Source organism: Rhinopithecus roxellana, chromosome 1 (assembly GCF_007565055.1).
Source record: "Rhinopithecus roxellana isolate Shanxi Qingling chromosome 1, ASM756505v1, whole genome shotgun sequence".
Lineage (NCBI taxonomy): Eukaryota > Metazoa > Chordata > Mammalia > Primates > Cercopithecidae > Rhinopithecus > Rhinopithecus roxellana.
In genome coordinates, this window is record NC_044549.1 from 199,022,802 (window position 1) to 199,050,782 (window position 27,981).

At 39.6% G+C, this 27,981-nt stretch overlaps 1 protein-coding gene across 2 annotated transcripts in view; it reads left to right on the forward strand.

Annotated features, from left to right (window-relative positions):
- LARS2 (leucyl-tRNA synthetase 2, mitochondrial) overlaps positions 1-27,981 on the forward strand; it is a 161,765-nt gene that overhangs the window by 20,087 nt on the left and 113,697 nt on the right. For both annotated transcript variants that reach the window (XM_030936067.1, XM_010374389.2), the window contains 2 exons: positions 8,287-8,378; positions 10,928-10,988. In XM_030936067.1, coding sequence (XP_030791927.1) covers positions 8,287-8,378; positions 10,928-10,988 — 153 coding nt within the window. The remainder of the gene's footprint in view (positions 1-8,286; positions 8,379-10,927; positions 10,989-27,981) is intronic.

Genomic DNA, 27,981 nt, shown 5'->3' on the forward strand with positions numbered 1-27,981 from the left:
CTCATGTCCAAGAAGTTAACTTCTAGAAAGTTGAGAGGGTTCAGGTGGGCTCAAGCGTATAAATAGAGATGCCAATAATTTTTATTTTTATTTTTTTTTTAGGGAAATTGCCTAGTTAGCACATGTGAGCTGTAAGTTCAGTTCAGTTCAGTTACTTTTTCAACTGCGGATGGATTAAAATAAGTTACTGTGATAGAAAGAAAGGAATTGAAAATTTAAAACCTAAAAGGAGAGTTTGGAGTTCTTCCCAGTGAATTGACAGTCTTGGCCATAGAGAAATCAAGGGCAAGAAAGTGCACCATGTATCTAGAGGTATTTGATCCGAACATTGCACGAGACATGTACAAGGCTTGCAAAGGAAGCACCTGACCCATTGTCTTTCACGTAAATAGGCCATAACAACTTGACCAAAAAATAGAAGCTGCTCTCTGTGGGGGAAGAGACAAGCTTTGGTATTTTATAATCCTGTTGTAGGTCTTCACTTTGTTTCCCCCTTGACAGTGGTGAATCATCTTATAGAACAAAAGTGAGCTTTGCACTTGGTCACTGGGCTCTGGGAACCCAGGGTATAGAAACAAAGAGACCCTTTCCAATTTTGTGGAAATTTGGCTCACAGAGACATAATTCCAATGCTCTGGCTCATGGTGGGAAGAACAATTCTGATTTCAAGATGCAAAAAGGCCTTCCCACAATCTGATTCTGTTAATCTCTCTAGGGCAAACATTTGTTTTTTTGTTAATTTTTGGTAAGAATCTGAAATATTAAGAAACTTTAAGATTTTTCTAACTTTATTTTCATAGACAGCTTAGATAACATGTAAGCTAAGAATATCTTTCCATGTTAATTCTATCTGAAAACAAAAATAGAAATGAATAAGTATATTATGTAAATCAAGGCTGGTTTTTGTGACAGTCTCTGTATTGCCTTTATTTAAAAATATGGACGGCACCTAACAGAATGTTAATAGGCAGAAACATTGAATTGGTGCCATTTTGGCAGTTCTGACAAAGAAACCAAGTGGTAATTAAGTTTCTCCCCTTTCTTGTGGAACAGTTACACAACAGTTAACATTATTCTGCCAGTGACACAGCCCTAGGAGAATTTAAAGCACAGCTGGAAGCTGCTCAGGTGTTGTCCTTGGAAGTATTGCAGAACTTTCTAGTATTCCCATATCCATATTCCCAGCAATGGATTCTTTTTTTTTTTTTTTTTGCTCTTGAAATTTAAAAGGAAAAAGAGAAAGAATTGCAGAACTTAGTAGCAAATTTGGAAGAATGTTTGTCATCTATGGATATTCAAGTGAAAATTGTAGCCTAAACAGGGTTTGTTTTATTTATGATTCTTGTCTACCATGGACTAAAAACCCAGCTTAGACCAGCTTAAGCAAAAAGGGAGCCTTTTTTTTTTTTTTTTTAACAGATCCTGAAACTCACAGAATCAAAGGAAATGTAGGAGCTGGGCCCGATGGGTATTGGGACTAGGTCCTTGATGTACACCAATTTCCCCAGTCTCTCTCTCCATTTCCTATTTCTGCTTCTCTCCACGTGCCAGCTTTATTTTCTCAGACATTTCTACAAGCTGGGGGGCAGAGCCACCTGAAGCCCTTATGGCTTCTGACCAAGGAGAAAAGAGAGTCCTCTCTTCCTCCAGCGTTCCGCTTTACTCCGTATAGCCTAGAGCTGTCTTGGGAAGGATTCAGGCACTTGCCTCTCTCTGTAGCGAGGGGGATGGGTTTTTAAGATTGGCAGTTTGCACTAACACTGTATTAAGTTGGACGCAGAACAGTTTCCTAGAAGGGGAAGATGCTGTTTGAGAGGGTGAAACACTTTGGGCCTGCCACATTTAGTAAGAGGAAAAGAGACCTCAAGTCTCGACTGAATTGGGATATGTCCAGTCAGTTTCGTAAAACTGCATAGAATGGATATACTCAGGGAATATTAGAATTTTTAGAAAAGGCATATATGCACTGCGGGGGTTTAACCCACAGACCCTGACCTAGCAACAAATGAATAACCTACACTGACACAGATATTATGCCTGTCAGTCTGGCTGAGCATCTGGGCCACTTACAGACTCCAAGGAGAGTGCTGTAAAGACTTGCAGCCGAGGTCCTGACTCACTGGCCCTGCTAGCATTTATTCAGCATACATTTAATGACAAAAGCTTTGAGTAAACACCACTATAGGATAATTGACCTGGTTGCCAACACCCTGAGTAGAGAGCAAAGGTTGGTCTTAGGACCACATGAGTAAACAAGCTATTTAGATAAGCTGTTCTACATTCCTTTATACCTACTTTTAAGCCATTTACTCAAGGATTAGGCTGCTTTCAGCCATAACCCTATCCTGAGACTTTTGCAAAACCTTCCAGCCTTCCAAGAAGATTTGTGTCTATATCCTATAACTTCATCTTAAAGTTTTTCCCTCCAGCCTGACTGAGCTCCCACAATGTGCACGTACATATTTTGTACAGATGTCCCTGATATAGTGTTAAATGAAAAAAGCCCATAAAATAATGTGTATAATCATTTCTATTTCCTTTCTCTTTTTAAAATAATCTTTTTAACTTTAAAAAAAAATTTTTATTTTAGGTTTGGGAGTACATGTGCCGGTTATATAGGTATACTCATGCCAGAGTTTATACCTAGATTATTTTGTGACCCAGGTACTAAGCCTAGTACCCAATAGTTATTTTTTCTGCTCCTCTCCCTCCTCCCACCCACCACCCTCAGGTAGGCCCCAGTGTCTGTTGTTCCCTTTTGTGTCCATATGTTCTTATCATTTAACTCCCACTTGTAAGTGAGAACATGTGGTATTTGTTTTTTGGCCTGCATTAGTTTGCTGAGGATAATGGCCTCTAGCTCCATCCATGTTGCTGCAGAGGACATGATCTTGTTCTTTTTTTTTTATGGCTGCATAGTATTCTATGCTGTAAATGTACCACATTTTCTTTATCCAGTCTACCATTGATGGGCATTTAGGTTGAGTCCAAGTCTTTGCTATTGTGAATAGCGTGGCAGTGAACATACGTGTGGATGTGTCTGTATGACAGAACAATTTATAATCCTTTGGGTATATACCCAGTAATGGGATTGCTGGGTCAAATGGTAATTCTGTTTTCAGCTTTTTGAAGAATCCCTACACTAGTTTCCACAGTGGTTGAACCAATTTACCCTCCCACCAAGAGTCTGTAAGCATTACCCTTTCTCTGCAAAGGTTTTATTTTCGTGAAAACAAATAAGCAGGCTCCTATGTATGTGTACATATGTTTGTATATATGTATTTGAGTGGGGAGATAGATGTGGAAGGAAACAAAGGCTGGCATTATTGGTTACATCATTGACGAGTAGTGACCAGGAGTTAAAAATCAACTTTGCCTTTATTTATCATTGTATTGTGCCATTTCATTTGTTAAATTAAGCTTGTATTATGTTTGTAATTTGAAAAAAACATCAACTTATGTAAAAAGAAAAGCAGCCTAGTCTGACTGACCTCAGGATGGGTGTGGATGCAGGAATTGAAGATAGTAGCTTGGGATCATCCCAGCCTGGAAATCCAAGGTGTCCCAGATTCCCAAGACTGGGAAATGCAGCATAGGATGTGGCAAGCCAGCCTCCCCTGGGGCAACAGCAAGCTTGAGAGGTCCACAGGACTGCTTGTTCACTAAGCACATATCCCTTCCAGAAAGCAGTTGTGAGTGGGTCACATCCACCACCACCTTCAATATGGCAAAGTCTACTGTAGGGCAGAGTCTTTGCCTGGGGCAATTGGAAGCAGGCCCCGTCCTTCCAGTGCACAGATGGCTGCTTTCTGCTGATGGACTGCTTCTGGTCCAATCAGCTGTGGCAAGAACAGCCGGGCTGCTTTTAATCGAAGCACCTGATGTCAATCATTAATTATTCAGGAAAGAAGAACTGCTGGGCCTCTTTTACTGAAAAGGGGGCCAAGTACTTGACTGGCCCTTTGAGCCTGCGTGGTCTGTTTGGTTTGGGTAAGAACTTCCAATGCCCAGCACCAACTTTCTGCAGAGGCTTGTCAGAAGTAACCCACCCTTAGGAATGTACATGTATGTGTGAGGATCTGTGTGAGATTCAGGTATTAATATCTTCCATCCTCTTGTCAGAAAGCAACTATATTAAATGTGGCCAAAGAGATGGAGGCTGAAATTGTGGCAAGGTAATCAGTGATGTGCAATGCTGTGAGATGCTCAAGGTCAAGAAAGCAGACAGCCGCAGCGGCCACAGCAGCAAGTGCTGCCGTTTATTGGGTGCCTGTGCTGTGCTGGGCACCATGCTAGATGCGCCACGGACACCATGAACATATCATGCTCAATAATTCAATGTGGCTGCTTTCAGTCACCACTTACAGTTGAGACTCAGAATAAGTAATGTGCCTCAGGCTCCACTGATAGTAAATGGGCAGAGTTGGATTTAGGACCTTTGCCCTCAACAGGCTCCTGGAGAACAAGCCTTTGTTAGCATTTCCTGTGCACTAGCCAAAGGAGTAAGAGCAGGTCTATTTTAGAGAGATGGTCTCAGTTCTTTAGATGGAATTGTTTCATCAGACTACTAAAAAACAACTTAAAAATATTAATGTGCATAATGGAAGTATGCCTTTAAGGTAAGTGACTCCAACCACTGGAAGGGGTATGCGTGTTCTCTTATTGCTGCCTTCTAAGACAGGGGCTTAGGAGAGAACAGATCTGGTGACTGGGATTGCAAGATGCACCTAGGTTGGGACACTCTGAAGTGTAAGTGCTTATGGGACCTGAGGCAGAGGTGGCCAGTGGGTAGTACTAGTGTGTACCTTGGAGAGTCCTTGAGCTGGACATAAAGATGGAGGAAAACTCCAGGTGCTCATATGCATGTGGAAGTGTGGTTTGCTGCAGTCTTTCTGGGAATGTCATTTGGCTGTATATGTCAAACGTCTTAAAATTCTTCATACCCTTTTACCCTGTAGTTGCACTTCTAGAAATTTTTCTAAAGGAAATGTTAAGTGTATATACAAAGATTTATGCCCAAGAGTGTTCATCCTGGCCTTTTTTATAATGGTGAAAAATGGAAATAACTTTTAGGAAAACAAATATAGCTGGCCAAAGCAGTCACTAACAGAATGCATTGATAGCATGTACAGTGAAAAAACAGGAGATAAAAATACATATATAAATCATATATTCTCAATTTTTAAACATTGGATACAAATTGACCACATGTAACTGGTATGTATGGCTGTATGGTAGAATAACAGGTGAGTCTTATTTTCTTCTGTTTTTCTCTACTTACCAAATTATGGTGAATATATAATTATGGAAGAAAACAAGACCTATTTCTTTAGTTGAAAATGTCCCATTCCGATATGCGTGTGTGGTGAGGTGGTGCCAGTAAGTGCCTCTGAGTATTCGTCATTATTTTAAGGAAATGTGTGTGAACATAAGCCCAGCTTCTCTGCATGATCAAAAAGCAAAGTAAGGGACCGGGGGCAGTGGCTTATGCCTGTAATCCTGGCACTTTGGGAGGCAGAAGGATAGCTTGCAGCCAGGAGTTAGAGGTTACAGTGAGCTAATTGTGGCGCCACTGCACTCCAGCCTGGGCAACCAAACAAGTCCCTGTCTCTTAAAAAAAAAAAAAAGGCAGCAAAATAAAAACCCCAGGTTGACAGCCCATGAACTTGATAGGACATAAGAGGGTCAACTGGAATGGGCTGTTTTCTATAATAGAAATATGAGAGTCTTCTTGGTCAGTCCTTCCCCACAGGCAGGCTTCGGAAAGAAGTGGCGTCTGTGATTTTGTGGCTGGATTTAGTTTCAGAGAATGGCAGGGGACTGAATTTTGTAAACAGGGTGCCTTTCCTGATAGGGTCAGGGAGCCTGGCTTCCTGAGACTGTCCCCTGATGTCACAGCAGATGTGTCAAACCATTTTTCCTGCTCCTGGCACGTAGTTAGTTTGAGAGAACTTGATAGTGAGGCTGCCGGCTCAGCTGCAACTGACCACTCATTTGCAGACAAGAATGCCTTACTGGTCTGTGCTTGCTTAAGGTAATTGCTTCTAGGCTACTCACTCCTGCTGGGCCACAGTTGCTTGAACAGTCAAATAAGGGGTTGGGGGTAGAGGATATATCTCAAAAGCTTCTCTGTCTTGAAGATTTGTGATTCCTTGTTCTTTGGAGAATGAAAATATCTTCTAGAAGGTGATTAGAGAGCAGTATTCTTTAGAAATAATAATACTAGTGGCCTTACATACAGCACTTTACTGCGTGGCAGGCACTATTCCTGGCACTTTTCTTTTCTTTTTTTTTTTTTTTTTGAGACGGAGTCTTGCTCTGTTGCCCAGGCTGGAGTGTGGAGCGCAGTGGCGCAATCTTGGCTCACTGCAAGCTCCGCCTCCCAGGTTCATGCCATTCTCCTGCCTCAGCCTCCTGAGTAGCTGGGACTACAGGCATGTGCCACCGCGTCCGGCTAATTTTTTTTGTATTTTTAGTAGAGACAGGATTTCACCGTGTTAACCAGGATGGTCTCGATCTCCTGACCTCATGATCCGCCTGCCTTGGCCTCCCAAAGTGCTGGGATTACAGGCGTGAGCCATCGCGCGCGACCTGCTTTTCTTAAATTAACTCATTTAATCTTCACAGTAATCCAGTGAGGTAGTTATGCTATCATCCCCATTTTACAGATGACGAAACTGAGGAGAAAAGAGGAACCTACACATGGAACATTTCTTATACCAAAAGCATAGCTAGTGGTTTGCAATTAATTTTAAAATATTGGCTATTTTAGGCCGGGCTCAGTGGCCACTCCTGTAATCCCAGCACTTTGGGAGACCAAGGCAGGTGGATCACTTGAGGCCAGGAGTTCGAGACCAGCCTGGCCAACACAGTGGAACCCCATCTCTATTAAAAATACAAAAATTAGCCAGGCGTGGTGGTGTGTGCCTGTAATCCCAGCTACTAGGGAGGCTCAGGCAGGAGGATCACTTGAACCTGGGAGGCAGAGGTTACAGTGAGCTGAGATTGTGCCATTGCACTCCAGCCTGGGCAACAGAGCAAGACTCTGTCTAAAATATATATATATATTTATATATATAAATTTAGTGTAAATGCTGTATAGGGCTTGGTCCAAAACCTTTTATCCGGTCTCAAAAGTAATTCTCTGGAATACCTTTTCTGCTGTGTTCCTGTGTATTTTTCTTAGCTTTCATTTATCTGGCTGTTTGGGTAGGGTGGAGGTTTCCGTTTCTTGCTGGTAGGGAAGAAAGGGATGAACTTCAGTAGCTGGGCATGGTGGTACACACCTGTAATCCCAGCTACTTGGGAGGCTGAGGAGGGAGAATTGCTTGAACCCAGGAGACGCTCCAACCTGAGTGACAGAGTGAGACATTGTCATGGTGGGGAAGGGAAAGAAAGGGATGAACTTCAGGAAGAAATGGGTAGTGGGCCATTCAAAAGAGTGTTGCCTCAATCGGGAGAGAAAGAGATAGAAGAAAGAAGCGTGAAATTCTCGTGTCTGGAGCAAAATGGAGCAGGGTGCTGAATGATGTACATTAAAGAGGGACTGTGTGCTAGATTCAGGCAAGCCATGAGAAAGGGACAGGCCCGGGCCGCTGAGGAGGGTTGGGATGGACTTTCTTAGGTCTGGGTAGAGCTGGGACTGCCTAGAGCCACCAGTGTGGTCATTATGCGTGTCCTCTGCAGCGCTGTCCAGTAGCGCTTTCTGCCATGATTTGAATATCCAATATCTGCACTATCTGGTTCAGAGTCCAACAGTCGCATGTGTCTGCTGCATACTTGAAAGGTGGCTGGTGAGACTGAAGAACTGCATTTTTAATTTTATTTAATTTTAATTAAGTTTAAATGTAATAGCTATGTGTGGCTAGTGGCTACCATATTGGACAGCACAGTTCCATAAATGAAAAATACTGACATGACGTGAGCATTTTGAAAGCCTATACTGTATATATATATATATATATGAAACTGAAAGAAACTCTTTATAATTTCAGAAAAACAATTTGGGTTCAATACAGAGACTATAGAAAAGAAGAAGCAAATAAAAAGTGCTCATGAAAACACTTCCTCAAAGGTAACTTATTGGTAGTTTGGCATATAACCTTCTAAATTGTCTTCTGTAGTTAGGTCATAGGTAGCCAGCTGGCTGTCAGATGCATAACCTGAAATTATGCAGCAAAGGATAAGGCATGTTAGCAGGAGAGAGTGCTGAGTTTGCCCTAGAAGAGAATACCAATGGAGTTCTTAGTGATTTGCCATGGTTGATGTTTCTCTTCTGGGTCCTAGGTCATCAACCCCATGGGATGGGACGCTTTTGGATTGCCTGCTGAAAATGCTGCAATCGAGAGGAATCTACATCCAGAAAGTTGGACACAAAGGTAAATGTTAACAGGCATGCATATTCAAATACTTGCATACAAAAACCTTAAAAAAATTTTTTTTTACCTGTTCATAAAAAATAGAAAGCAAAGCAAAGAAAACACTGCAGCTTACCAAGAGATAAACAGGATTGTATATATTGGTGTTTGTCTCTTTTTTTTTTTTTTTTTTTTATGAGACAGAGTCTTGCTCTGTCGCCCAGGCTGGAGTGCAGTGGCGCCATCTCGGCTCACTGCAAGCTCCGCCTCCTGGGTTCACACCATTCTCCTGCCTCAGCCTCCTGAGTAGCTGGGACTACAGGCGCCCGCCACCACGCCCGGCTAATTTTTTTGTATTTTTAGTAGAGATGGGGTTTCACCGTGTTAGTCAGGATAGTCTCGACCTCCTGACCTCGTAATCCACCCGTCTCGGCCTCCCAAAGTGCTGGGACTACAGGTGCCCGCCACCACGCCTGGCTAATTTTTTTGTATTTTTAGTAGGGATGGGGTTTCACCGTGTTATCTAGGATGTTCTTGATCTCCTGACCTCATGATCCACCTGCCTTGTCCTCTCAAAGTGCTGGGATTACAACCGTGAGCCACTGCGCCCAGCCTGGTGTTTGTCTTTTAACACATTGTATCCTTATCTAAGAAATATTCAAAGAGGGTTTTGGATATTTATTCATGTGTTCATTTTGATGCTTTGTTATTTACAGTTATTTTTCCTTTGAGTATTTACATTCGGTAGGAAAAAGAAGAGGGTTGCATTTGTTAAATTTCTATAATGCTTCTGGTCTTCTTGACTGTAGTTTTACTATATCCAAATACTACATTATACTTTTCTCTGAAAATTCAGTTTGTTTTTTGCTTTCACCATTCAGAAGCAAGAGGAACTTAGGCATTCTGTGTAGAAATATATGGCCACTTTATTCTGGGCGTGGTTTTCTCGAAGGCGGAACACACTCCCAATCCCACCCAAGCCTCAGGCTTCCACTACACGTGGGCCAGCTGTGCTCTTTCCTCTCCCTCCTGCTAAAGTCCTGAGGTTCTCACCCTAGAACTTGGCAGGGTCCTCTGGGACCACTGCATCAGCTCATTTCACAAAGGCCTGGGACCCTTCCCCATGCCACCCCTTAGAGAGACAGAAGGGCAGTTTTAGGGCCTGTACCCAGTGTCTCTTACCTCTCTTTGTTCTAGTTTACCCAAGGATACATTGTAAAAATGTCTACTATACTTCTGTCCATACTCTGTCATCCAGGTCTCTTTTTTATTCCTAAACCCTAGCTTCTGCTTTTCTAGTAATGTTTAATTCTAGATTAATTAGTTTTATCACTAGATTTTATCTAGTGAGTGAAAAAAGAGGAGGAAATGATGATTCAAATAAAGTAGATCAAACATGGCTTATGTTTGATATAAGCTAGACCAGGAGTTGGCAAGCTATGGCCTGTGGGCTAAATTTGGCCTTACATGTTTCTGTAAATCTGTGTTTTATTGGAACACAGTCAAATCCATTTGTTTACATATTGTCCATGTCTGCTTTTGTGAGACAGTTGCAGGGCTGAGTAGTTGTGATAGAGATTGATTGGCTCACAAAACTGAAAGCATTCATCATCTGGCCCTTTTAAAGTTTGCCAGCCTCTCTACTAGGGAATAGTGGTTAAGATGATGGCCCCTGAGCCAGGCTACCTAGGTGCAAATCCTGCCTTCCCTTCTTGCCAGCAGATCACCTTGAGCAAATTACTTAACTTCTCTTTACTTATCTGTGCTTTGGTTTACTTATCTGTAAAAGAGGGATAGTCATAGTTCCTATCTCATGTGATTGGATGAAGATTAAGCACTTCTCTGCAAAGTGCTTAGCATAGGGCCTTGGATTAAATAAGCTGTCATTAGCTAATCAGAGATTACACAGAGGACTTTTTCATGGTTTTTCATATTTTTAGTCTGCTAGAAACTAAAAGAGGATGCGGTAGAAATGACAAACAAACAAAAAGTAGTCCTTTTTGTTTAAAAAAAGAAAGAGAAAAAGATTTATTTCTTTATTCCGTGTTATATTATAAGTTGGTTTACCCGTTTATCTCCCTATTTCTCAGTGGTGGATAGTTTTAGGTTTTAGGATTTACATTTTGATTAACAAAGCAGTGTGGTTTCTTTTGGATTCCCACAATTTATACATTAAGCCTTTTGTTTTCAGCCACTTTTAAACTTATAAATGCTTGGCTTAAATAATGTGGCTTAAATGCTTGCAGAATATTGACATCTGGATGGCCCAGCAGTGCACATCTCAAAGGGGTTGCCTATTTGAATGGCCAGGGGAGGGGGCAGTCCTCAAGGCTAGAGACCATTGTGGTTTCTAATGGATTGTGTATGTGTCCAAATAATGGGTGTCTTCTAATCTGTTGGTATTTTTTGCTGATTCTTAGTGGTTGATTTTTCTGCTAGGGGAAAGCAACACTTAAAGCCCATTTGTGTAATTTAGACTTTTCAGTTTTCCTTTGTGTTCTCAAAGTGTAGTTTGTGTATGGCTTTAATCCTCCCTCTAAAAACCAAACCTTTTTCCTATTGTTTCACAGTAATATTAAACACATGAGGAAACAGCTTGATCGACTGGGCCTGTGTTTCAGCTGGGATAGGGTAAGTCAACTCTTTTTCCTGAAAGGTCGTCATTTTAAGGACGGTCCTGATGGCATGGAGCACTCCTCTTCCTCTTTGAGTTGGGAGAAGGCAAGGGTGGGAGGCAGGAAGCAGGAGGGAAGGATTAGCACTCCTCAAAAAAGTGTCCTGAGTGGATAATTTGCTTGAAAACAAGTAATTTTCTGTGGGATTAAACTGAGAGTTAACTTCCTATTTAAGTTTAGAGTTGGCCATGATTTCTGTGTGGCAAAAGCTTTGCACAAGGATTTCTCTAGTTCTAAGCAGTAGTTCTAAAAGACTGTTGGAATCTATGTTTAAGTGATTAAATATCAATCCATCTGGTCCTTGTGGTAAATAGATATTGATTGACCATTTATTTATCTTTTGTTCCAAGTTCAGAAGTGAGGCTCATAACAGCCCATAATTATTCTGTCACATATAATCATTTGATGTTAGACACTTTCAAACTGTACATTAAATCAGTGGAGAATTCCAGACCCACCAGGAGTTCATGGAAAACCACCCGGCTGTTTGGAACACTCATGTGTTGCAAACATATTGTGAACTGGGCCCTTCAAAGCTCTGGCCCAAGGCCCGGCCTTTAGACGTTGAAGAATAGTCTGTTGGGTAGGATGGACTGTTGCTTGTCTCCTCCACAAAGGGCCCCTTCCAATGCCACAGTTCCTCTTAACATCCCATTTACTCCACAAAACAATTGGGATTTTCATTGCTGGGCCTGTCAAGTTTGTATCATTTTCTTTATGAGAAGCAGGGGAACAAATCCAAATGAGGGCTCCTCATCCTTCCCCCAACAATTTCTTAAATGATTGAAATTTGATGAGTACAGTGAAAAAGAACAAAAGTCAAACACATTTGAATAAGCTCTGAATTATTGTTTCCTCACGCCAGAGTCAAGTTGTCCTGAGGTGCCAATAGGGAATCGCTCATAGAGATGAAATACAGTCACAGGCAGAGAGAACTGAGTATTGGCCAGAGCTCTTTCAGGATGAGAGCGTTGATTCCTTGAGGGCAAAAGTGGACTCAGTAACCCTCTAGAATGATAACTAGCCTAGTCCTGCACAGGAATATCAACCACAAGTGACTTAAAAGTTGTTAGATTGTTTTCCTAATCCTCATAGAGGATTAGAAAATACAGAAAAGTATAAAGAACATATTGTGGCTAATTTAACAATTTGCAGTCTTTTATTTTGGAATTATAAACGTTTATATAATTTACAAAGTTCAAATCAATATGCATATATTTTTTGTCTTGAACATTTTTATATCTCATTAACTATTTGAAAAAATGACTTTCTATGAATATATCATAATGTATTTAAGCTATCTCTTACTATACATTTAGATAGATTCTAATGTTTCTCTATTATAAATGCAGATTCTCAATCCTTCTTGTGCAAATCCAAAGTCCAGAAAGCTCTGAAAACTGAAAGTTTTCTCGTAATTTATTTGACTGTAAAACCTGAACTGAACTGATATTTCTCACTAAAAATGAATATTCATATATTTTACTGTAAGAATAGTAAGATTACCAAGTAATATCCCAGACCTAGTTAGATAAATGCACTCTTTTCTTTTAATTTCCAAAAAGATCTTAATTCTGAAGCACATTTGGCTGACACCATTTCAGATAAGGGATTTTGAACCCCTATTGCAATGATGTAGATATATATCACCACTTCTACTACCATTGTCTGTTACTGAACACTTACCATGGGCCAGGTACAGAGTAGGTATGACCTTATTATCTCTTTGGATCCCTAGAAAGCTCTAAAAGTCAGTTACTTTTATTGACATTATTTTATTGCTGGTCACCCAAGTGGCAAGGCTGGGCTGATCCATTGGCCAAGTTATGACTGCTGTGCTCCTCCGCCACACTTAAGGGAGAAATCTTAGTGCAGATGATCCTGGACTTAGAATGGGGTTATCCTAAAATGAATAAGCCCATCCTAAATTGAAAATATTGTAGGCATGTAATACATCTAACTATCATAGCTTCACCTAGCCTACCTTAAATGTACTCAGGACACTTACATTAACCTCCAGTTGGGCAAAATCATCTGACAACAGTCTTTTGCAGAGTATCGGTTGTTTACCCTCTTGATTGCACGGCTAACTGCGAGCCATGGCTCAGGGCTGATGCCCAGCATCTCAAGAGTATCATACTGCTTTCTACTGAATGCGTATCTCTTTCACACCATTGCACCACTGTAAAGTCGAAAAATTGTTAAGGCAAGCCATCGTAAGTTGGGAACCATCTATATACATATTTTATTATTTCCTTAAAATGAATTCTCAAGTCAAGAACAGTTTAGTATTTATTGCCAAATTATCCTCCATAAAGGCTATACAAATTTCCTTTCTGAAGTTATACAGTTGTTTTCATGTGTATTTCCTTTATTGTTAGTGATTATGAGGTTTTTTCATGTGTTTAATGAATGTTTGAATTTGAACGGGGTTAGTATGTGAATGGTCTAATCATGTATTTTCCCATATAGGTAGGACGTGTTTGTCCTTTTTTTAATGATTTCTGTTACAAATATTTTTCCTCGGTCTGTCATTTGCCTTGCATTTTGTTTATAGTGGAATATTATTAGCACACAGATATGTGCTTAGAAAGACCCTCTTTGAGATAGAACAAATAACATATTTTCTTCTGATCCTTTGTGATTTAAGTTTTACACTTAACTGGAATTATTTTAGTATTTGAGATAAGACAAGGAATTACTACTTTTTCTAAATCACCAGTTGATTTAAAAAATTTTTTCAAACAATCCTTTCTCCTTGTTGATTTAAAAGGCAAACTTTATAGTAGACCAAGTTATTTCATCCGATTATTATACACCAAGTTCTGTTTGTGTTCATTTGATCCATTTATTATTTCATGACTAAACTCGTTTTAATTACAATTGCTTTTAATACTTGGCAACAGAAGTTTTCTCTCATTGTCTGATATTAGCAGTGCCATCTCCACTTTCTGTTGTTTGTTTTTCTGATATGTTTGTCCATTTAAAAAAAAAAAGCTTTTAGCCTTTATTTGTTGACTTCTATTGGTACACCATTTATAGATACAATTAATTTAAAAAATTAAAAGATGGGCAAATATATGAGGGAACCCTTCTTTGGGACAATTTGGAGTCTTTGTGTTTAATAGGAAAGTGAAAAGCTATTTGTGTTTATTTTCATAACTGGTACTTATTTTCTAATTAAACTTTTTAAAACATAGTTTAAGAGTTCTTTTTGTAAATGATGTCTTGCCTTTGGATTTTGTTTTCTTTTATCTACAGAGACTTGAAAAATATTAATTCTATTATTCGATCTGCTAAAAGATAGCTTTCAGAGTGCTTTTAAAAAATAATTTATATCAACATAAAAAATAAAACAGTGTATTTCTCTTGACCCTCGTGTATGATAAGAAAAGTAGCAGGTAATTGACATTTCCCATTTTCTAAATCTATTTTCCAGGGATTTTTTTGTTGTTGGTTTTTATGGGGGTATATCCTGAGATGTTAGTCCTGATTTACTATTTCATTGTTTTTGTTTTTGTTTTTTAAACAGAGTCTCAGTCTGTCACCCAGGCTGGAGTGCAGTGGTGCAATCTCAGCTCATTGTAACCTCCGCCTCCTGGGTTCAAGCTATTCTTGTGCCTCAGCCTCCCCAGTAGCAGGGATTACAGGCACGTACCACTACACCTGGCTAATTTTTATGCTGTTGAAGAGATGGAGTTTTGCCCATGTTGTCCAGGCTGGTCTCAAATTCCTGGCCTCAAGTGATCCACTGTGCTTGGCCGATTTACTGTTACATTGCAATTTTTCTAATCATGTATCATTTCTTTTTTTTTTTCTTTTGAGTCAGAATGTCGCTCTGTCGCCCAGGCTGGAGTGCAGTGGCGCCGTCTTGGCTCACTGCAAACTCCACCGCCATTCTCCTGCCCCAGCCTCCCGAGTAGCTGGGAGTATAGGCGCCCGCCACCACGCCCAGCTAATGTTTTTAAAATATATTTTTAGTAGAGATGGCATTTCACCATGTTAGCCAGGATGGTCTCGATCTCCTGACCTTGTGATCCGCCTGCCTCGGCCTCCCAAAGTGCTGGGATTGCAGGCATGAGCCACCGTGCCTGGCCATGTATCATTTCTTAACCATTACATTTGATATTCGTTTCCAGTTTTACAATCATATTCATAGCAATTATTTAAATTTTAATGCTCTTTAATTTCAGAGTTTATGAGGAGATCTTTTAAAGGACAACTGTTCATTTAAAATTTTTTCATTTATGAACATTTTTAGAACTTTGTTTTAACTCTTGGTTTGGTGTGATCTTTGCCCAGGTGTCACAGACTACTTTTATAACTAAGAATGACTGCTGCTTTCATCTACAAACAGCAACTTACTGGGATATAGAATCCTTCATTCATGATCTTTTTTCTTTCATATCTCTGTAGTAGACTTTGATCTATTGTCTTTTTAAAAAATACTTACAGGCTCACAGGAAGTTGCCAGGATAGTACAGAGAGATCCTGTGTGCTCTTTACCCAGCTTTGCCCAGTGATAACATTTTACATAACTGTAATAGAATATCAAACGAGGAAGCTGCCTTCGGTACAATACTGTTATTAATAAGTAGAGTGCAAGTCTTATTCAGATTTCACCAGTTTTTAGATGTAATCATTTGTGTCTATTTGTGTGTGTATAGTAGTATAGGTTCTCCTTAACTTGCAGTGAGGTTACATCACAATAAACACATTGTAAGTTGAAAATATCATAGAGTTGAAAATACATTTAATACCCATAACCTAATGAACATAATACTTGAGCCTACCTTAAATAGGCTCAGAACACCTATATTAGCCTACAGTTGGACAAAATCATCTAGCACAAAGCCTATTTTGTAATAATAGTGAATATTGAATGTTGAATATCTTATGTAATTTATTGGTGTTCTATTCAATGTGTATCACTTCCACACTATTGTAAAGTCAAAATATAGGTCTAACCATTGTACGTCAAGGACTATTAGTAGTAGTAGTAGTAGCAGCAGCAGCAGCAGCAGTAGTAGTAGTTCTACATGATTTAATTACATGTGTAGTTTAATTACATGTGTAGTTAAGTACTACATGATTTAATTACCACCACCACCTGATCCATTGCATTTTGATGGAGAAGTCTGAGGCCGGCCAGAATTGTCTCTGTTCATATAGTAATCTTTCTATCTGTATTTTGATGCTTGTTTTTTTATTCGTTTTTTCTTTGCCCTTGCCATTTTCCATTTTTCATCAGAGTGTATCTCAGTGTCAATTCATTTACTTTAATTTTGCCTGGTGCTCAGTGACCACTTCTGATGCACAGTTGTAGGTCTTTCATTGTGACGGTTTCAGAGGAGCGCTTTCTCAACAACACCGTCCGTATACTGATTGCGTTGTCTTCCATTGTTACCACTATCTCTCATGATTTTGGTCTCCTTTTTCTTCTCTCCCTTCTGGAAGAACTTTTCATGTTTGCTTTTTATACCACTGATTCTATTTCTGTAGAATCAGTGTGGTTTTCTATGGTTTCTAGTACAAATACTAATTTTGTATTTTTAGATTTATTATTATTTTTCCTTGTCTCATTCAGTTCCCATTTTTTTTCTGAATCCTCTTGGCCAGATGCCCTATTTTCCTTCTTGTTTTCCTATCTTATTTATCTTCATAGACCTTATATGTTCAGAAATTTTCCTAAATACTAGGAGATGCCCTTGAAGATTTATTTTTGTTTCCTGTAATAAATGTTTTTTACAACTTTGGTATGCTGTGTTCTTGTCTGTTTTGGAATCTTTTCGTAGGTACCTGTAGATTTTCCCTCATTTCCTGATTGAGGGGGACTAGTGTATCCATGTGGAGCTTTATCAGCCGGAGGGAGTGTAGTAGAAGCTGCCCCCTAAGGCCGTTTTTCACTGAAACAAACTCAAAACGCGAGGTCACGCTCTTCCCTGCAAGCCATGTGGGCTAAGAGCGATGTAGAGTGTGGTTATCCGCAGAGCTGCAGAAGAGTTTGTGAATGGAAGTGGTCAGCAGCACAGCCACATCAGAGCCATGCTCTATTAGAATTGTTACTGGGACAGGCTTTTGGTGACTTCAGGCCCTTCCAAGTTTTGTCCATTAGTGCCTCATAGCCTGTATCAAGTAGGGTGCACATTGAGGGGTTCGTGATGTTCGCCACCATATATCTTTGCTTCTATTTCTTTATCTTCATCATGTAATTTTCATCTGTAAAGAATGTGGTGTTGCTGAATAGACAATATATAGCAGCATGTAGCTTTTAAGATGAAGGCTCTTGTCTGTCTGGCTTGCTTGCTTTCGTGTAATCACAATTCCATCATCACACCTAAAACACTTAATGAGAATGCCTTAGCATCACAGAATCTCAGTTTGCAAATTTCTCTGGTTTTCTTGTGTCTTTTTTTTTTTCTTTCTTTTTTTTTTTTTTTTTAAATATTGTGGGTTTGATTGGCTGCACTTCTCTTAGCCTTCTCTTCCCACCGTCATGTTGTTACAGTAGTTTAGGAGCAGTGCTCTCTTTCCATCCAAAACATATAGACTCTGAATCATGTCTGCCTCAGTTTATTTTAAAAGACAGCATGATTTGTATGATTACAAAGTGAAAATTATTATTACTTCAAAGCCGTTACTACCTTGACACCTTATTTACATGGAGGACTGGACCTCTGATAGGAGGCTTGAACTAATAACGAAGCCTCCAGAATAATAGAAAGACATTATTGTTTTTTATCTTAAAAGAATTTAAAGAATAGCTTAAAACAAAAAGAACTTAAGGGCAAGTGAATGCATGAAAACTCAGTGGGGAAGATTCCCTTTGCAAGAGCTTGGAGCCCTGGTTGCCTTGACAACGTGTCACAGACACCCGAAGTGTTTGATCCGCCCAGTCCTCTTTCAAGTGCTCACGGAGGTGAGACAGTTTGTCTGGCAGATCTCCGGCTCTGGATGACTTGTTTTCCCTCAGAGTCAGAAATTAACCTTTTCCTAAAGGTTTGTCCTTTAGTTCAGAGGGGAAAGGCAGTACCTTTGTTTTAGCTGAAATGATTTGGCAGCTTACCTATTTTTAAGATGGTTGGTGTTGACACACAAGGGGTAGTGTAGTCCGTCACCTTGAGGCCAGGGACCACATCTCGTTAATAGATGGTACACTTGCAGTTGACCTCATGAGGAGCTGTGCCCGCTTTGTGCCAGTCAAAAAACATGTGAGATGTGTTTTTTATCGCTTCAGCCAGGATAGTGTTCTCGCAGCCTTCAGCCTTAACTAAAGAGGGATGTCTCCTGGGGCTGCCCAGCAAATGTAGCTATTCAAGGAAGTTACTTGTTTTGTCCGCAGTCCCAGCTGGTGATCATGAGCCCAGTCAGGTCGTCCCTATCAAGGATGTACACTCTGGCTAATGGAATAGAATTTCCCGACGTAATGCTTGTTGAGTGCTTTCAGGAGACAGGATCTTTGCTCATCTTGGAGACCTCAGTTTTGATGATGGATCTGGCTATTAACATTTGGTGGGCATGGTCTGTTGCCCCTCTCAGCTTCAGCTTCTTGCAAGGGAATGCTTCTTGTCATAAGATTAGATTACTTTTTAAATGCCTTAGAAAATAAGGGTACAAAATCTCTCTCTTCCTGACTGAATCCGGCCTCCAGCTCAGTCTTGTACATCAGCCAGGTACAATATTTGATAGAATGGGAGACCACAGTTATACAGATACGATGGGGTTTAAGTGCATCAGGAGCAGTATTTAAAAGGTCTTGAAGATGAGGTTGTTACTCCATGAAAACAACAAGGATTATTTTTACATATACTTACAGCAGTGGTTCTCAAACTTTGGCAAGCATCAGAATCACCAAGAGGGCTTGTTAAAGTGCAGATCTCTGGCCCCATCTTCAGAGTTTCTGAATGCGTAGGTCTATGATTTTGTTTTTCTATTCAGGAAAAGGAACCTTAGGAATGATCATGCTTCCAAACCTTATTAGATAGGAATCAAAGTACAGGCCCATCGTCAATTCTTTCTGACATAAGATAGAACATACATGAATAATAAAAACAAATTTCGGAAAAACTAGGTAATGTTTTGCAAATACAAGACTTACTTTTAATAACTTCCTTTTACTGTGAAATATTAGACATAAATAGACACAGAATAAAACATGCATGTATAACTAAATATAATGTAGTAACGTATAGCTACTACCTACATTGAGAAATAAAACATCTGCACCCAGAGGCTCAACATGTGTCCTCCTCCAGTCACAACTCTGTCTCTTCTTTCTATAGGTAACCACTATTCTGACATTTATGATCATTACTGCCTTTTTTTCTTTTCTTTCTTTTTTTTTTTTTTTTTTCCGAGGCGGAGTTTTGCTCTTCTTGCTCAGGCTGGAGTGCAATGGCACGATCTTGGCTCATTGCAACCTCTGTCTCCCGTGTTCAAGCGATTCTCCTGCCTCAGCCTCCCAAGTAGCTGGGATTACAGGTGTGCACTGCCACAGCCAGCTAATTTTGTATTTTTAGTACAGATGGGGTTTCACCATGTTGGCCAGGCTGGTCTCGAACTCCTGACCTCAAGTGATCCACCCGCCTTGGCCTCCCAAAGTGCTGGGATTATAGGCGTGAGCCACCACGCCTGGCCACTGCCTTGTTTTCAATGTAGTTTTACACTACATATGCGTTTGGGTTTTTTGGTTCTTTTTCTAGGTGATTTTTAAATTATGGTAATGTTCACATAACAAAAATGTACTATCTTACCTTTTTTTTTTTTTTTTTTTGAGACGGAATCTCTTGCTCTGTCACCCAGGCTGGAGTGCAGTGACTCAATCTCGGCTCACTGCAAGCTCCACCTCCCGGGTTCATGCCATTCTCCTGCCTCAGCCTCCCGAGTAGCTGGGACTACAGGTGCCTGCCACCACAGCCAGATAATTTTTTTTGAATTTTTAGTAGAGATAGGGTTTCACCGTGTTAGCTAGGATGGTCTCAATCTCCTGACCTCGTGATCCGCCCGTCTTGGCCTCCCAAAGTGCTGGGATTACAGGCGTGAGCCACCACGCACGGCCTACCTTAACCATTTTTAAGTGCCAGTTCATTGCTATTAAGTACGTTCACATTGTGGTGCAACCATTATCACTGTTCATCTCCAGATGAACTCCTTACCTACACATAGTTTTTAAAGTTACATCAATGGAATAACATAGTATGTGTTCTTTGGTGTCTAGCTTTAACTCAACACTTTTTCCCCTCTATTTTTTATTATAACAATACAAATTTTCAAACACTTAGAAAGATTGAAAGAATAGTACAATAAACATTCATATACCTTTCACCTAGATTCAATAATTGTTGCTGTATTCGCTTTATCTTTTTATTTATAAGTATTATATATATATACACACATACATTTTCCCCCTGAATTATTTGAGTATGTATTGCAGACATCATGGCTCTTGACCCCAAAGTATTTCAGCATTCCTATCTGAGTAAGAAGTTTTCTTACACAACCACAATACCATTTTGAAAACTAAGAAAATTAACAGTAATTCCATAACGTTATTTATAATCCAGTTTATATGGGAATTTCCCACTTGCCCCAAGAATGTCTTTTATAGTTGTTTTTACTATAAATAAGTCCCCTGCATTAGTTTTCTGCTGCTACCATGACAAATTATTGCAAACTTAGCATCTTAAAACAACATCAGTATATTATCTGACAGTTTCTGTAAGTCAGAAGTTTGAGTGAGCTTGATAGGGTCCTCTACTAGGGTCTTACCAGGCCAAAATCAAGGTGTTGCTAGAGCTGTGTTCCTTACTGGATCCTCTGGGGAAAAATCCACTTGTGAGATCATTTAGATTGTTGGTTGAATTCACTTCCTTGGCGACTGTAGGACAGATCCGTTTCCATACTGGTCATCAGGCAGGGATTGGTCTTTGCTTCTAGAGGCTGCTTGCATTTCTTCTCAAGCCTTCCACATGGCCCCCTCCAGCAGTGCATTCCCTCTCATGCTTCAGATCTCTCCCATTCCAGCCAGAGGAAGATTTCTGCTTTTGCATACCCATTTGATTACATTGGGCCACCTGGATAATTTAGGATACCCATCTTATTTTAATTACATCTACAAAATTCCTTTTGCCATTTAACTAACATATTCAGAGGTTCGAGGGATTAGGGCATGGACATCTTTGAGATGGTGATTCAGCCTACCACATCCTTCTACTTTTTTTTTTTTTTTTTTTTTTTTTTTTGAGATAGGGTTTTGCTCGGTCGCCCAGGCTGGAGTGCAGTTTCGCGATCTCGGCTAACTACAAATGCTGCTTCCTGGGCTTAAGTGATCCTCCCAAGTAGCTGGGATTACAGGCACCTGCCACCACACCCAGCTAATTTCTGTATTTTTTGTGGAGATGGGGTTTTGCCATGTTTTCCAGGCTGGTCTTAAACTAGTGAGGTCAAGTGATCCACCTGCCTTGGGCTCCCAAAGTGCTGGACTTACAGGCATGAGCCACCATGCCCAGCCTCTTTTTTTTTTTTTTTGAGACAGAGTCTCGCTCTGCCACCCAGGCTGGAGTGCAGCGGCGCCATCTCGGCTCCCTGCAAGTTCCGCCTCCTGGGTTCATGTCATTCTCCTGCCTCAGCCTCTCAAGTAGCTGGGACTACAGGCGCTGGCCACCATGCCCTAATTTGCTAATTTTTTTTTTTTTTTTTTTGTATTTTTAGTAGAGACGGGGTTTCACCATGTTAGCCAGGATGGTCTCAATCTCCTGACCTTGTGATCCGCCCGCCTCAGCCTCCCAAAGTGCTAGGATTACAGGCTTGAGCCATCGCACCCGGCCCAATTTTTGTTTTTTAATGGTTGTCATGGACTGAATGTATCCTTCTAAAATTCATATGTTGAATCTCTAATCCCCAATGTGGTGATACTAGGAAGTAAGAGCCTTCAGGAGATAATTAGGTTTAGATGAGGACATGAGGATGGCATCCTTATGATGAAATTAGTACCCTTATATCAAGACACCACATAGCCCTCCCCGCAAGTCCCCATTTCTCCCTGCCATGTAAGGACACAGCAGTACGATAGACTTCCACAAGTCAAGAAGAGGGTCCACCAAGAACCCAATTGGCTAGCCCGTTGGTCTTGGTTTCCCAACCTTCAGAACTGTGCAAAATAAATATTTGTTGTTTAAGCCACCTAGTCTGTACTATTTTGTTATAGCAACCCAAGCTGACTAAGATAAATCGTTTGTGCCTCCACTTTTTGTTTTCTATACAATTTAAGAGACTAATACATTTTAAAAAATTATTAACCTGAAAGCTATTGTTGCAACTTTGGTTTGAAACTCCACGTTTTGTTTTCTGCATAATTTAAGAGAAGAATACATTATAAAAAACAACTATTACTTTATGTTTTTGCACACACAGTGTATAAAGATGTAATTTTGTGACGTCAGTAACTGAAAAGGTTATAGAGCTGTACAGAGCTATATAGAGGCAGTTCATGTACGTTACTGAAGTTGAGCTGGTATAAATTCAAATGGGAATGTTATAACTTTTGGGTGTTAAATATAATCCCCATGACAAAGAAAATAGTTATAGAATATACACAGAAGGAAATGAAAAGGGAATCACAACATTTTACTACCAAAAATCAGTTAAATACAAAGACAGTAATGCAGGAAATGAGGAACAAAAAAGCTACAAGGCATATGAAAAACAAACAGCAAAATGACAGAAGTCTCTCCCTATCAGTAATTACTTTAAAAATAAATGGCTCGAACTCTTCAGTCAAAAGACAGATACTGAAAAAATGTATTAAAAAGCATGATCCATCTATATGCTATCTCCAACAGAGTCATTTTAGATCTAAAGACACAAATAAGCTGAACGTGAAAGGCTGAAAAAAAGATATTTCATGCAAATAGTAATCAAAAGAGAACAAGGGTAACTGTAGTGATCAGACAAAATAGACTTTAAATGAGAAAAGTTTACAAAAGACAAAGAAGAGCATTATAAATAAAAGGCTCAATACAATAAGGTCTATTATAAGTGTTTATGTACCTAATAATAGGCCATCAAAATAACTGAATCAAAAATGGACAGAATTGAAGAGAGAAATAGACAGTTCCACAGTAATAGTTGGAGACTTTTGTAGCCCACTCTCAATGGATAGAACAACCAGACAGAAAATACGTAGGAAACAGGGGACTTGAAAAACGCAATAAACAAACTAGGTCTAACAGACACCAGAACGCTCTGCACGACAAGAGAGTACACATTTTTCTCAAGTGCACATGGGACATTCTCCAGGATAAACCATCTATTAGGCCACAAATTAAGTCTAAATAGGTTTTAAAAGATATATAAAGCATCTTCTCAGACCACAATGGTATGAAGTTAGAAATCAGTAACAGAGGGAAGACTAGAAAATTTGCGAATTTGTGTAAACAACACACTCTTAAACAATAAATGGATTAAAAAATCACAAGGGAAATTAGAAAATACTTAGAGATGAATGAAAATGAAAACAACATACAGTCTTATGGAATACAGCATAAAAATACTAAGTGGCAAATTTATAATTATAAATGTTTACATTAAAAAACAAAGATGTCGGGCCGGGCGCGGTGGCTCAAGCCTGTAATCCCAGCACTTTGGGAGGCCCAGACGGGCGGATCACGAGGTCAGGAGATCGAGACCATCCTGGCTAACACGGTGAAACCCCGTCTCTACTAAAAAAATACAAAAAAACTAGCCGGGCGAGGTGGCGGGCGCCTGTAGTCCCAGCTACTGGGGAGGCTGAGGCAGGAGAATGGCGTGAACCCGAAAGGCGGAGCTTGCAGTGAGCTGAGATCCGGCCACTGCACTCCAGTTTGGGTGACAGAGCGAGACTCCGTCTCAAAAAAAAAACAAACAAACAAACAAACAAAAAAAAAAAACAAAAAAAAACAACAAAGATGTCAAACAACTTTACTACTTATGAAACTACAAAGAGAAGAACAAAGTAAACGCAAAGCCAGCAGAGGAAGGAAGTTGGTTCTTTGAAAAAATCAACAAAATCGACGGATTTAGGATTGCTGTGTCTTCTTGGTGATTTACCCATATATAATTGTATAATGTCTGTCACTAGTAATTTTCTTTGGTCTGAAGTCTATTTTATGGTATTTTACTATGAAGCATATATGAAATATATTTTACTTGGAAGTGTACATGAAGTGTACTTTATGATATCTTTTTTTTTTTTTTTTTTGAGACGGAGTCTCACTCTGTCGCCCAGGCTGGAGTGCAGTGGCCAGATCTCAGCTCACTGCAAGCTCCACCTCCCGGGTTTACGCCACCTGCCTCAGCCTCCCGAGTAGCTGGGACTACAGGCGCCCGCCACCACGCCCGGCTAGTTTTTTTTTTTTTTTTTGTATTTTTTTAGTAGAGACGGGGTTTCACCGTGTTAGCCAGGATGGTCTCGATCTCCTGACCTCGTGATCCGCCCATCTCGGCCTCCCAAAGTGCTGAGATTACAGGCTTGAGCCACCGTGCCCGGCCCTTTTATGATATGTTAATACAGCCACTTCTCTTAACTTACTTCATCTTACATTAATATAGCCACTCTTTTCTTTTTATTAATTTTTGCCTACTATGTCTTGTCATCTTTTTACTTTCAACCCACTTACTATATTTGAAGTGGGTTTTTTGGAAATTGAAAATAGTTGGGTCATTTTTAAAATACATTCTTCCAATCTCTTTTAATTGGCATATGTAGACCATTTACATGTAATATAATTATTGATATATTAAGACTTAAGTCTAGCATTCATTTGTTTTCTAGTATCTCCTTTTTTTGTTTCTGTTTTCTTTTTCTGCATTTCTGTGAGTAACTTGAACTTTTTTTAGAATTCCATTTTGATTTATCTATAGTGTGTTTTAGTATCCCATTGTGTAGCTTTTTTATTAGTTGCTTAGGTGTTACATTATAATGTACTACAGTCTACTGGTATGATCATTTTACCAGTTTAAATAAAGTGTAGAGACCTTACTTCCCTTTGCATGCCTTTACTTACTCTTTCCCATTTGTAACATAATTGTTTTAAATGTTTCTTCTATGTACATTGGAAACCATATAGACAGTGTTATAATTCTTGCTTCAACCATCAAATATAATTTGGAAAACTCAAGAGAAAGAAGGTCTATTGTATATACCCGTATTTTTGCATCTCTCATTGCTCTTTTTTTATTCTTAATATTCTAAGGTTCCTTCTTTTATTATTTTTCTTCTGCATAGAGAACTTTCTTTAGCCATTCCTTTAGAGTAGACCTGCTTATGACAAATTCTGTTTGTTTTTCTTTATCTTAGAATGCTTGATTTCCCCTTCATTTCTGAAGGATATTTTCATGGGATATAGAATTTTGGGTTAACAGTTCTTTTCTTTTAGTACTTGAAAAATGTGCCACTTCTTTCTGGCCTCTGGTTTCTGATAAATCTACTGTCTTTGAATTTTATTCCTATAGGTATTGCATTATTTCTCTCTGGCTGCTTTCAATATTTTTTTCTTTGTCTTTAATTTTCAGAAGTTTGATTATGATGTGTTTTGGAGTAGATTTCTTTGAGTTAATCTTGACTGGTGTTTGCTTAGCTTCTTGCATCTGTATGTTTATGTTGTTGCCAAATTTGAGAGAATTCCAGCAATTATTTTTTTGAATAGTTTTTCAACTCTACTCTTTTTATCCTTACCTTAGGAGACTCTGATGACATGTATGTCAGATCTTTTGTTATAGTTCCATGTGTCCCTAAGCTCTATTCATTTTTTTTTCCAGTCTGTTTTCTCTCTGCTGTTCATTCAGATTAGGCACATTCAGTTGTTTGGTCTTCAAGTTCACTGATTCCTCTGTCTCCTCCATTCAGCTGGTAAGCCCATCTACTGAGCTTTTATTTGTGTTACTTTATTTGTTAGTTCTGAAATGTTCATTTGGTGGTTCTTTATAACTTTCTTTGCTGGGACTTTCTATTTTCTCATTTGATTCAAGTGTGTTCATAATTGCTTGTTGAAGCATTTTTATGCTGTCTGCATAAAATCCTTGTCAGATAGTTTTGACATTTGGGTCATGATGGTGTTGGTGTACGTCAATAATCTTTTCTCATTCAGTTTGAAATCTTCCTGGTTTTAGGTATGGCTAATGATTTTCTATCAAAACCAAGATATTTGGGGATTATTTTAAGACTGAATTTTATTTAAACCTTATATTTTAGCAGGCCGCCTCTGATATTGCTATGGCAGGTGAAAGGGGCCCCTATCTCTTTACTTCCACGTGGATATGGAAGTCCAGGATCTCCACATGTTCATCACTTATACTTGGGGGAAGAGAGGGTCTCCTTGTTGCTGCTGGGCAAGGATAGAAGCACAAGCTCCCCACTAGCCTTCCACCAGCATCACCCTGACTCTGAATGGAAAAGCCACTTGTTACTGTGCCTGTGGGTACAGCTGCCCAAGCTATAATTGTTCTATTTTTCTGGAAGAAAAATAACATTAATTTTATCTGCAGCATCCTTGAAAATGTTAGGATCAACAGGACAGACTCATCTAAAAGATGCTTTTGTGATGCCAGTTCTCTAGGTTTCCTGAATAATGTAAAGGCTGTTAGATACAGACATGGATCCCCACAGGGACTCCGCTGACATGATGGAGAGCACTGAGCTGTGTGGAATTCCTGCCTCTCCATTCCACCTCCTCTGACATTGTCTTATCAGGGAGAGGGAGGTGTACCTCATTCCTGCTAGTTAGGGGTAGAAGTCCAGACTTCTCCTGTGGGCTCCACTGATACCAACAAGAGGGGGATAGGTTGTTCACTAATGCCCAATAGAGCTAGAAGTCCTAGCTTTTCCCTCAGCTTCTTGTGACACCACCCTGGGAACGTGGTTGCAGCGCCTTATTATTGCCCCTTAAGGGTCTAAGTCTAGGCTCTTCGCGAAGTCTTTGCTTGTGGAACTGCAGTTTTTTCTGTGGTATTGACTGAAGTAGAATGGTTATTGTCTAAAAGTTTTCTGTCTTGGCTAGGTTAACCTTTCCTGGTACTTTATCTAGATAGAGCAGTTTAGTCTTTCTTTTCTTATTTTTTCCCCTCCCTCCCTCCCTTCCTTTTCTGTTTTCCTTTCTTTCTCTCCTCTCTCTTCTTTCTTTTTCTTTCCTCTGTACTCATTGGCATTTCTGGGTTACTGGCTTTGTTAGCTCCAATTCTGGGACTTACTGGGCATTTAAAAAGTCAACAGGACTTACCATTGTCATTCCTTAGGTACTCACGTCCCTAACCTGCCTTCTCTTCTTCACCATTTAGAGTCTTATTTCATTCATATATATATTCCAGAGTTTTTAGTTGCATTTAGAGAGAATCGGGAAAAGTACATTTACTCCATATTCCCAGAAGTAGAAGATCAGCATGTGTAGTTTCAAAAATCCCTCACCTCTGGTGAGATTCTGATCAGTGTTTCCCCAACCCATCTCTTAAAAATCACTGGACTATCAAAATGATTTTCTATGAGTTTTCTAAATTTAGAGTTTTATTTCTTGTCTATGTCACATACAAAATAGTTCAGGTCATGGCATGTTTCTACTACTCATTGTTTATGGAATTTGCAGGCAGCAAAATGGCTCATTTTGGGCACTGCTGCCACTGTTTGCATCTGTGAAATTGATGATTGATATTTCCTCTTCCTCTGGATCCATGCCTGTGTCTAACAAATAGCCCTTATATTATTCAGGAAGCCTAGAGAACTGGCATCACAAAAACATGTTCCAGATGATTCTGTCCTGTTGATTCTGAAATTTTCAAGGATGTTGTAGATAAGATTAATGTTCTTTCTTTCCAAAAAAAAAAAAAAAAAAAAAAAGGAACATTTCTGGTTTGGGCAGCTTTATGGCATCTGCCCAACTAGACTAATAACAAATTGCAACTCAAACCAATTAATCTCATCT